At 42.0% G+C, this 12,447-nt stretch overlaps 1 protein-coding gene across 2 annotated transcripts in view; it reads right to left on the bottom strand.

Moving 5' to 3' along the window:
- LOC105483744 (epiphycan) overlaps positions 1–12,447 on the bottom strand; it is a 53,289-nt gene that overhangs the window by 10,288 nt on the left and 30,554 nt on the right. For both annotated transcript variants that reach the window (XM_011744723.2, XM_071070684.1), the window contains exon 2: positions 4,190–4,364. In XM_011744723.2, the coding sequence (XP_011743025.2) occupies positions 4,190–4,364 (175 nt within the window). The remainder of the gene's footprint in view (positions 1–4,189; positions 4,365–12,447) is intronic.

Genomic DNA, 12,447 nt, shown 5'->3' with positions numbered 1-12,447 from the left:
ATTGACTATGCAGGTAGGAAGGAATAGTATGCCAGGCAAAGGAAGCAGCGTGTGCCTTCACTTTGGAGGGACTGAAAGATAGTCCATATGGTGAAAACTCAGAGAACATTGAAATGTATGGGACATAACATGCAGGGGCCTTGTAGGCTGTGCTACAGCTTTTATTTCTTCCCATGAGGATGGACAGAGGTATCATACGATGCAGTTTGCATGGTAAGAGTTAAGTCTGCTGGAAGGTGTAATGGAAGACTGAAGCAGGGCAACTGGAAAAAGTGGAAGTGAATCGTAGTGTAGACAAAAGATGGTTTTAGACAAAAGGGTTTTAAGGGAAAGGAAATAATCAACAACCTAAGCCTCCTGAGATGTCAGGTAAATTAAGGACTGAAAAATGTTCTTGGATTAGTTATTGCAGTGGTTATCAGAGAGTTACAAGATATGCAAAGTGAGGGAGCTGAAAGGCAGATTACAGTCCATTAAGGGAGAAGTTGGAAGTAAGGGAAAAGTTGCCACAAATGTAGAAAATGCAGAGAGGTTTGTCAAGAGCAAGGGATGAGACATAGTGATAACTATAATAAAATATGCTTGTGGTTTGTATGATGAAGGGGGTGATTAATGTGGAAGATATTTGGAGAAAAAGATCCAGAGGAGGTGAAGTTGAATATAAAAAGGATCATGAAAGGACAATAGGAAATAGAACTCAAAGAACATGGAAAGATTTTCATCCCACCTGTGGAAGGACAGAGTGTCTTTGTTGTGCTAGAAGGAGAGGGAGATAGAAGAGCACATTGATATAGATGTAGGTAGATTATTTGTCTGGAAACAGGAAGACCAAGGATCTGCTGACTAAGAAATTGCATTTTCTTTGTGAAGTAGGAAGTTAAGTTATCTGACAGGCTTGAGGAGTCTAGGGATGAGGTAAATAAGGGTTGTAAGATGTGAAATGAATGGAGAAAGTGAAATCTCTATGACATAAACTAGAAGAGAAAAGTGGTGGAAGAAATGTCCTGAAATTGCTCAATGATCAATTTGTCTTGGTTTACCTGAGACTTTCCTGTTTATAACATTCAAAGACACTTGCTTTGGGAACTCCTCACACCCAGACGCACCAGGAGATTTGATCACCCTAGTTGAAAGGTCCATTTGTGGTTTGTAATCATGAACTAATAATGTACCTATTAAGGTCTTATTACTATCATTAAATACAAAAGTCATTTCCATTTTAAGAATGGAAAGCCAGGAAAAAATATTTAAGCGGGAGCTGTAAAATATTTAATATGTGCTAATTTCTCCAATCATTGTAAATTAATATTTTATACTCGTCATAAAAATTTTAAGAGTTAAGACATTTGATTCTTCTATATATTTATCACCTTGATAATTAAGCAACGATTGCTTAGGGTAATTTTTACATATTCACAGTAGTTATAATTTAATTCTAAGTTTTTCTACACCTAACTCAAGGCTACATTACATGGTTTTAGAATGTTAGTTTTAGAAATTTGTTTTAGTAGTAAAAATATGGTATTTTTATTTTTACTATTCTAAATATTTCTAAACTATTTAATGTTGATGAATCTGTGCTTCTTCTTTGAAATTAAAATGTGAGTTTGAGTTTTTAACTTCATTATTTATCCTCAGAGTACTTTAGAGACAAAAATTTTCTTTAAAAGTCTTAGTTTTTTTTATGTTTCTAAATTGACATTAGTGAAGCATTACTTGACTCAAGCTTTTGAAAGGATTGGGCATTCTGCTCCTCCGTGGTTACTGGCTCAGCTGAGAGATCCAGAGTACAGGTATTGATACCAGGTTGGTCAACTTTTGAAGGATCTGAAATCACTTAAACATAAGTAATGTTCTAGGGATATTTAATTTTCCTATTTTGGGTGCTTTATGCTGGATATTTACATTTCCTTCTCATTATGTCTCTTCTTTTTTCTACTTGCAGAGTGTTCTACTACACAGAAATTTAACTACACAGAAAGAATATAATATATTCATTAATGACACTGACAACATTTATTGGTCTATGTTGCATTCCACATACCACCTCTGTGATACTGGACACATTTTATAGTATGTTGGAGTTTTAGTTTTCTTATTTTTAAAAATGAGTGATCAGTGTCCAGTACATAGTGTTATGACTCTTCCAAAAGTTAATGTAGATAAAACAATTCGAGTGTCTGGCATATAGAAGGCATTGGATGAAAGGGCAACTTTTCATATTACTTATTGAAGAACAGCTAAAAACTCAAAGAAGCAAAGAGTAAAATGGTCATTACCAGAGCCTCAGGAAATGGGGAGTTGTTCAAGGGGTATAAAATTTCAGTTATATAGGATGAATAAGTACTAGAGGTCTGCTATACCATAGTATTCATAGTTAATAATAATGTATTGTACACTAAAAATGTTAAGAGAGAAAACAGTGCATGAACTCCTTTATCAATATTAGAATTTTCGTAACTAACACTATGTTTACTATGGGCCAGTAACTACACGTATTCATTTAATGCTGACAGCATCTCTGTAAGGTAAGTTCTATTATTTATTATCCCATGTTTTTTAGATGAGAAAACTAAGGCACAAAAATATTGAATGCCTTGCTCAAGACTATAAAAACCCAACAAGTCACAGTGCTGGGATTTGAATACATACATTTTGCCTCCTCTGTCTCTCCAAGAAACTCTCAGTTTTGATTCCTGTACTTTGCTTTTAGTCTTGCCTTAGGTAATATTGCTCCTCCCACTCTTTTTGTCTCCCAGTGTGTTCTGGACACTTTTCTCATAAGACTTGTAATACAGTGATACAGTTTGGCTGTGTCCCCACCCAAATCTCATCTTGAATTGTAGCTCCCATAATTCCCACATGTTGTGGGAGGGACCTGGTGGGAGATAACTGAATCATGGGGGCAGCTTCCTTCATACTGTTCTCGTGGTAGTGAGTAAGTCTCACGAGATCTGATGGTTTTATAAGGCGTTTCACCTTTCACTTGGCTCTCTTTCTGTCTTTCCTGCTGCCATGTAAGATGTGCCTTTTGCCTTTCACCATGATTTTGGGGCCTCCCCAGCCACGTGGAATTGGGAATCCATCAAACCCTTTTTTCTCTGTAAATTACCCAATCTTGGATATGTCTTTATCAGCAGTGTGAACATGGATTAATACATACAGTATTGCCTCTAAATTTGTTTGTATGTCTATCTTCCTGTGCTAGGCAGAAATATTCATGAAAACAGTGGTTACTTAAAGTTTTGTGTCTACAGAACTTAGAATACAGAGACACTATACTCACTTGACTCTTGCAGTGGGAACTCTCCTTACTTTTTTTCTACACTCCCTAACTATGCCATTCTCTGTATATATAAAAGTATTCCAGTGTGAGTCTTCTTGAGTACCCCCAAGGTTGATAGTGACACATTCAAGCAAGAAATATAGACATATAATAGAATCACATGTAGCACCAAGAATTCCTTCTCATTAACTAAAAGGCCCTGGTTTCATCTGCAGGCCAGGCAACATAGTGTCTGATGTTGTGCAACAAATTTCCTCTCTCTGTTACTTCTTAGGAGTGAGTGAGAAGAAGCCTGTTTTTAAATAAATAAACAGCCAAGAATCTGAACAGGCTGGCTTCAAACCCACTATGTAACAGCTTTGTGATATCTGGCAAGTTACTATCCCCTTTGAATTATAGTTGTTTCCATGATAATGAAAAGAGTAATATTAACACTCTCACAGGGAGGTTTTAATAATCCAATGAGATAATGTGAAGTGCTGAGCATAGGGGCCACAGATAGTATATGCTCAATTAGTGCAAAATATTATTACTATTACCATCATCTTCATCCTCATCATCTCTTATCCCCTTGAAATGCTGTGGCCTGATCTCAGAGGCAAAGATTTTTTCCTGCTTATCAAATACTCTCTGTTCTACAAATACATTCCACTACACAGGTTTTGAGTAATGATGTACAATATTTTCATCCCAAATCTTTGGTTATTTGATCATTTTAGCGAGACCAAAGCTGAATTATTAAAACTGCTTTATATTTGAATGTAAAATCTATGTATAAATCTACTTCAAACCTGGCCTATTCCAAAACTTTTTTTCTTGGGTCATGTCATGTGGTTTCTCTATAGAGTTGAAGCTTTGCAGTTAATGTGGACTCAGTTGTAATTCTGCTTTGATGTATCTGACCTTCATTTGTGTGTGGCCCCAGAACCCCTGTGAATTCAGGCTCCTGCGGGGAAGAGCCATCAATCAGCCTGGGAGTGGATTCTTCCTCCTCTTCCTCTTCCTGGGCCTCCTCAGGCTGTGGGGGTGGAGTGAGGAGCTCTCGGTTCCCTGAGGGCATCACTGTGGCTATTTCAATCTGAAAAAAATAAAAGAGAGAGAATTTCTTCAGGCAAACTTCTCAGTCACTCTGTGTGGCAGTGACACAAATTTAAAATGTACCCATCTTTGCCACAAGAGGACACTCATGTTCTAAAGTTCAACAATGTGACCATCCTGCTTGCTTGGAGGAACACACATGGTTCTAGTAACTGTTGTTGTTTTTAATTAGTTTTGTTTCTCAAATCTTAGAAGTTGTTTCCAATTCTTCCTTTTTTTTTTTTTTTTTTTTTTTTTGGTCTTCTTGTTCTTTAACATTTTATATGTTTGTTCATTTCATAGTTTCTTTAAAAAAGCTCATTTATTGTTTTCCAATAATAAGTAGCATTACAAGAGTGTATCAATGTTGTGAAAGCTTCACATTAATTCAGAAGTGTACAGAGTAAAATGGAAAAGTCCCCATCACCATTCAGCCCTCATTCTACTCCCCTTGAAGGTAATAACTGAGCAGAAATTGATACATATTATCCTGTCCTTTCAATCCTTGATTTCCGAGGTTCAAATATTCTGTTCCTTACCAGTGACTTATACTTTCTCTAATGGCGTTTTACTGAAAAGTATCCTTTATACTAAAATAAAATATATAGTGACATAAAAACTATGATTTGATGATGATATGCCATTTCTTATGTGTTTTCAATATTATTAAAATAACAAATATTCCAATGATATCTAGGTATCTTAAAATGGACTTTTTTGAGAGCTTTGACAGGAAGAGGCAGTTATAAAATTACAAAATTATTCAAAGATTATTTTTTATATATTGTATTTTAGATTATACCTGTTTTGCTCTTATCTAACTTGTACATTGTAAGTAATGGAGTCATTGCTTTTAAGAATACTGTTTGTATTTAGGAGAAACCTTCCTTTCAGATTTCTTCCTTTGTCTGAATGTATATTTCTTTGTGGTACTTAGTAAATATCTACTTCTCTGATGGCCTTGTAATCTTGGGTTGAAAATTTGCCCCAGGCAATTGGGATGGCGACTTCCAGGACCCACCCTTTGTGGCCCAGTGTCCTTGTGATATCCCCAGAAATCCCAGATTTTCCCTTCACCACACCAATATGGCCTTTTGGTTTTTTCCACCCTTTATTTGCTTTCATTAAAGAAGTAAGGAAACACATAAATTATTTCTGTATTACTTAATAACAAATGATGTGCAAACTATTCCTTTCATCTATAACACAGGTGTATTTTCAGACCAAATATTTTCTAGATGTTTGAATAACCAAAAAATTTTAAAGATACACTTATGATTTGATATCATTTTTAATATATTTAAATGCATTGCAAATCACAAATGAAAATTATTCTTTTGAAGAAACCCTAAACTTTATTTTATCAGTTTATATTTCTGAATTGTGCATCCTTCAGTGCTTCCTTAGTCTCTCTCTTTCAGCTTTTTCTGTGCTGTATTGCATTGGTTCCATTTGTTTTCTGCATATCCAAGCCTGCTGGATGGTAAAGCGTGTCATCTCTTTCATCTGTGTACCTCTAGGCTGTAAGCATAATAGGCAATCAGCAAGTACTTATTGAAGTATAATTTTTTCAAACTTTGCTTGTCCAAAATATCTCTCATTCACAGCTCTACGTTTAGAGATTTTCTGAGACGAATCAGTGAATGTGCTAATACTTACTTTAAATTATTTAAAGCATGAAATCAAAACAAAAACAGATTATACTGTCTTTGATACATTAGGAGCAATACATGAAGATACAATAAAGCTTGGCCAGAAAACTCCAGCTGAGAAGATGGGGCACATTTTCTTAAACAGAAAGACATACGGTTTCCATCTGTAGGTCAGAATGAGGCAGATTCAGAGGGAATGGATTTGTAGAGAGACCAAAAGGAGGCTCCAGGAAGAGCGGAAATTGAGACAGATGTTTCATGGAATGGAGACAGCCTAAAGGGAGAAACAAATTCCAGACACGTTGCCTTGAATCTTAGCTTTGTAAGAAAAATGTTTGCACATACTTTTTACAGATAATTGTTTTTCCACTGATTTGATGTGAAGCTGTAAGATCTCACTTGTCATCCAATATAATGAGGCAAAACAGCTTTTTGCGTTTATCAAAAATTGCTTTGTTCATGCTTCCTTGCTAATAAAACATAAATGCAATACAACTTTGAAAACCAAGAAAAAGGAATGCCTTTTCACATCAGCAAAATTGCAGAACCTCAAAGTACTGTGGCTGGAGAGACTTTTGTTTTGTAGACACATTTATTTTCACTATTAAGTAGAAGTGATTTAGGCATCTTTTCCCCCTCTTCAACAATCTTCATGCTGTGATATGAAGTTGTGAGGCAATGCATACAAAAAAAAAAAAATGAGTCCAGGGAAACAAGACCACCGGGCCTTCCGTGTGGCAGACTTGTATGCTTCTGTTGCAGAAAACTAAATTTGAACATAAACACAAATGTCCAGAAAAAAATCCCTGCCCTTTTTTTCAAGCTACAATTGGTAACACTTGAATGCAAACATAATTGAGCCTCTTCTACAAATACTCATAAATTCTTTCAGTGTTTTCCTCTATTTGTTTTTCTTTGGCCTCTTGTTTTACTTGAATTGCTTCTTCCTGTTTTGTTTTTTTTTGTTTTTTTTTTTTTGAGACGGAGTCTCGCTCTGTCGCCCAGGCTGGAGTGCAGTGGCGGGATCTCAGCTCACTGCAAGCTCCGCCTCCCGGGTTCACGCCATTCTCCTGCCTCAGCCTCCTGAGTAGCTGGGACTACAGGCGTCCGCCACCTCGCCCGGCTAGTTTTTTGTATTTTTTTAGTAGAGACGGGGTTTCACCGTGTTAGCCAGGATGGTCTCGATCTCCTGACCTCGTGATCCACCCGTCTTGGCCTCCCAAAGTGCTGGGATTACAGGCTTGAGCCACCGCGCCCAGCCCTGTTTTAACTTTTTAATCTGTTCATTATATTTCCCTAAAGTTTAAAAATATAATACAAATGGTCATTACTACATATGACTTCGATTTCTGTCAAAGGCACTGCACTTGTGTGTCTTCTTAACATAGTACCAGCAGGGTACATCTTTGAGTTGACAGTTTGCAGTAAGTTATCTATTTCTATTTTCTTGTGTACCTGGTCTTAGAACTGTAGATGAAACTAGGCCGCATCAAACTTAGAAACTAGGCCTCATAAAAAAAGAACTTAAAAAAAAATTAACACCAGGTGGCTCTGGATAGGGTCCCACCCTGCCTCGATAGGGTCCCACCCTGATAGGGTCCCACCCTGCCAATTCCGGGAAACAACCTCATGGGGTCCCACCCTGCCAATTCCGGGGGTCCCACCCTGCCTCGAAGTTCCCGGAATCAACAACTCCAGGAAAAAAACCTCATAAGGTCCTGCTCTAACCAATTAGAACAAGACACCTTGCTCAGGCCATAGACAGACCCAATTACCACGCGCCTAAAGCTTTGTTTGAATTTCGCGCCCTAAGCTGTGTTTGAACTTGTGTTTGCCTATATAAACAGCCTGTAACAAGCAGTCGGGGTCCCAGGGCCAACTTAGAGCTTGGGACCCTAGCGCGCTAGTAATAAATAACTCTCTGCTGTGAATCTCGTGTCGGTGATCCTTCGCGGCGACCCCTGCCCAGGAGGGAATCGACAGTTTGGTTCCAACATTTGGTGCGTTGGCCGGGAAGTGGGGTCGTCCGAGGACCCCTGACCCATCCGGCGGAGACCCATCTGGCCCGGGCCACGGACTGCTGACTGAACGGACCTACCAGGTACTTTCGTTTTGTTCTGTCTGTCTTGCCGGCTAACTCTGAACTCTGGGGAGTACTCCTTCTGAATTAAGTCGGGAAGGGGGACAGATGTGTCCGGCACCTTCCCACTTACGCCCCGGGGGACGCCCTGGCGGTAGTCTGGGAGAAGGCTGACGACTCAGTCAGCCTCCTTAAATCTGTAGGCAGGTCGCCCCTGCCGTCTGAGTATTTTATGATCTGGTGGCGCCACTCTCTGGCCGCGCGGCTTCTCCTTACTTGTCTGGTCTTTGTTTTTGTTACTTTCGTTTTGTCCTTGTTATACGTGGATGAAATAAGACAGACGTTGATGACTCCTTTGTCTCTGACCCTGACTCACTTCCCTGACGTTCGGGCTCGAGCCCACAACCTCTCCATAGAAGTCCGTAAGGGACGATGGCAAAAATTCTGCTCGTCCGAGTGGCCTACCCTCCATGTTGGGTGGCCCCGGGACGGAACATTTGACCTCCCAATTATCTTACAGGTTAAAGCAACAGTGATGGATCCTGGGCCACACGGACACCCAGACCAGGTGGCCTACATAATTACTTGGGAGGATCTGGTCTGAAACCCTCCCTCTTGGGTGAAACCCTTCCTCCATTCCCCTTCCCCACCCCAGTCTACCCTTCTTGCCTTAGAAGCCCCAAAAAAATCAGAACCCGGACCCGCATAAGCCAGTCCTCCCAGATGAACCCCAGAGGGATCTCCTCCTTCTTGACCCCCTGCCTCCTCCACCTCAAAACCCCCTTCTGAGACCTCCACCTTACGCTTCACCCTTGCCCCCTGTCTTGTCCCCAGCTCTTTCCTCTACCACCTCGGCCCCTACCCTTTCTCCAACTTCTCCCTCGGCCCCTCCCTCCACCCCGTCTCCTTCTCCAGCCCCGCCCAAACTCACCCCTCGGACGCCGCCACCGACACCTCCTCATCTCCGCTTGCGGCGGACTGAGGACCCAGATGGCCCTTCCACTTGGCAATCCTCCCTTTTTCCCCTCTGTACCGTCAATTGCACGGTCCAGTACTGGCCCTTCTCTGCCTCTGACCTCTACAACTAGAAAACCCATAACCCTTCCTTTTCCCAAGACCCCAAGGCCCTAACCTCGTTAATAAAATCCATTCTCCTCACTCACCAGCCCACTTGGGATGATTGCCAGCAACTCTTGCAGGTCCTCCTAACCACTGAAGAAAGGCAGCAAGTCCTCCTGGAGGCCCGGAAAAATGTGCCAGGACCAGGAGGCCTCCCAACCCAACTTCCCAATAAAATAGACGAGGGATTTCCCCTCACCCACCCAGACTGGGACTATGAAACGGCACCAGGTAAGGAGAGTCTCCAAATCTATCGCCAGGCTCTGTTGGCGGGTCTCAAAGGGGCAGGAAAGCGCCGCACAAATTTGGCCAAGGTAAGGACCATAACTCAAGAAAGGGATGAAAGCCCGGCAGCCTTCATGGAAAGGCTTCTGGAAGGGTTCCAAATGTATACCCCATTAGACCCAGAGGCCCTAGAACATAAGGCTACCATAGCTATGGCATTCATAGACCAAGCTGCATTAGATATCAAAGGAAAACTCCAAAGACTAGATGGAATCCAAACCTATGGATTACAGGAATTGGTTAAGGAGGCAGAAAAAGTGTATAATAAGAGAGAAACCTCTGAGGAAAGGGAAGCCAGGTTAGCGAAGGAAGAGATGGAGCGAGAGGATCGTAAGGACCGAGTGAGGGATAAGCATTTAACAAAAATCCTGGCGGCAGTTGTGAGAGAAAAAGGACCAGGGAGAGAGGGAGAGAAGCAGAGGCGGCCGGCTGGCCCCCGTGTCTTCGCATCATGGCAGCCACTGCTATGCTGGTCAAGGACTCTGCTAAGTTAACCCTTGGGCAGCCACTAACTATTATTACCCCACATGCTCTAGAGGCCATAGTGTGGCAGCCCCCGGACCGGTGGATAACCAACGCACGCCTAACCCACTACCAGGCCCTCCTACTGGACACGGACCGCGTCCAGTTTGGCCCTCCGGTCACCCTAAACCCTGCTACGCTGCTGCCGGTACCAGAAGACCAACCAAGCCCACACGATTGTCGGCAAGTACTGGCTGAGAACTCCCAGACACGGATCACACCTGGTACACAGACGGCAGCAGTTACCTTGACTCAGGTACCCGGAGGGCAGGAGCGGCGGTAGTAGATGGCCACAACACCATTTAAGCACAATCACTACCTCCTGGCACGTCTGCACAGAAGGCTGAGTTAATAGCACTAACCAAGGCCCTAGAGCTGTCCAAGGGAAAGAAAGCTAACATTTATACTGATAGCCGGTATGCCTTTGCAACGGCTCATACTCATGGAAGTATCTATGAAAGAAGAGGTCTCCTAACCTCAGAAGGAAAGGAAATCAAGAACAAAGTTGAAATAATTGCCTTATTAAAAGCCCTTTTTCTTCCTCAAGAAGTGGCTATAATTCACTGCCCCGGGCATCAAAAAGGACAAGATCCAGTCGCAGTAAGAAACAGACAGGCCGACCAAGTGGCCAGGCAAGCCGCCATGGCGGAAGTACTAACCCTAGCCACAGAACCTGACGAAACCAGCCACATAACTATTAAACATACTTAAACCCCGGGAGACCAGGAAGAAGCAAAAGCCATAGGGGCTATAGAGAACAAAGACACTAAAAACTGAGAAAAAGGAGGAAAAATAGTCCTTCCCCAAAAGGAGGCCCTGGCAATGATCCAGCAGATGCATGCCTGGACACACTTGAGTAGTCGAAAAGCTAAAATTACTGATTGAAAAAAACTGACTTTCTAATCCCAAAGGCAAGTACCCTCGTAGAACAAGTGACATCTGCCTGTAAGGTCTGTCAGCAGGTAAACGCTGGGGCTACCCGAGTGCCAGAAAGGAAACGAACTCGTGGTAATCGCCCAGGAGTCTATTAGGAAATAGACTTCACTGAAGTAAAACCTCACTATGCTGGATATAAGTACTTACTAGTGTTTATAGATATCTTTTCAGGATGGGTAGAAGCCTACCCCACCCGGCAAGAAACGGCACACATAGTAGCCAAGAAAATTCTGGAAGAAATCTTTCCTAGATTCAGACTTCCCAAGGTAATTAGGTCAGATAACGGGCCAGCCTCCGTTTCTCAGGTAAGTCAGGGGCTCGCCAGGATATTGGGAATTAATTGAAAATTACATTGTGCCTATAGACCCCAGAGCTCAGGACAGGTAAAAAAAATAAATAAAACAATAAAAGAGACCCTTACTAAATTGACCTTAGAGACTGGTTTAAAAGATTGGAGACACCTCCTATCCTTAGCTCTGTTAAGGGCCCGAAATACGCCTAACCGTTTTAGGCTCACTCCATATGAAATCCTCTACGGAGGACCTCCCCCTTTGTCAACCTTGCTTAACTCCTTCTCCCCCTCCGATCCTAAAACTAACCTACAGGCTTGGCTAAAAGGACTCCAAGCAGTACAGGCCCAAATCTGGGCCCCCTTGGCAGAACTGTACCAACCAGGACATCCACAGACCAGTCACCCCTTCCAGGTGGGAGACTCTGTCTACGTTAGACGGCACCGCACTCAAGGACTAGACCCTCGGTGGAAAGGACCCTACATTGTTCTCCTGACCACGCCCACAGCCATAAAGGTTGACGGAATCTCCACTTGGATCCACGCATCCCACGCCAAGGCTGCTCCAGAGACGTCCGGACCAACACCACTTGAGACATGGAAAGTTCGACGCTCCGCGGACCCGCTCAAGATAAGACTCTCTCGTATCTAACTCCTTGCTTATTGTTTGCCCTTCTTCCCTGCGCCGTCTCTAGTGTAGTTTTTGACGCTAACCCCCACCGGCCATTTAGCCTGACCTGACAGATAATTAATTTTAATAATCAAGAGGTCTTAAATAAGACCTCCGAGAATGCTCCTATAAAGACTTGGTTTCCAGACCTCTATTTCAACCTAAAAAAAAAAAAATAGCAGGAAAGATAAAAAACACAGGCCCCTGGTTTACTGGTCCCACAGGAGTCCTATTAAGGACTCCTCAGGATGGACAAGAATGGAAAGGACAGGCTAGAAAGGTGTCCATCAGCCGGAACAGGTTTTATGCCTGTCCCGGATTCAGGACAGGACAAATAAGAAAAACTTGTGAAAATCTGACTCACTTGTATTGCAAAAGCTGGTCCTGTGTGACTACTAATAATGGAAAGTAAAAATAGGCCACAAAACCTTGGTATATAACCATGTCCTTTGTCCAGCCCTGTACCACAACCCGATATTCGGAAAATTGCAACCTGGTTCGCATCAAGTTTGAAAATGCGGCAAAATCTGA

The sequence above is a fragment of the Macaca nemestrina genome, chromosome 10 (assembly GCF_043159975.1).
Source record: "Macaca nemestrina isolate mMacNem1 chromosome 10, mMacNem.hap1, whole genome shotgun sequence".
Classification (NCBI taxonomy): domain Eukaryota; kingdom Metazoa; phylum Chordata; class Mammalia; order Primates; family Cercopithecidae; genus Macaca; species Macaca nemestrina.
Note: the sequence above shows the minus strand (reverse complement) of the source record. Positions and strands in the feature narration are given on the sequence as shown.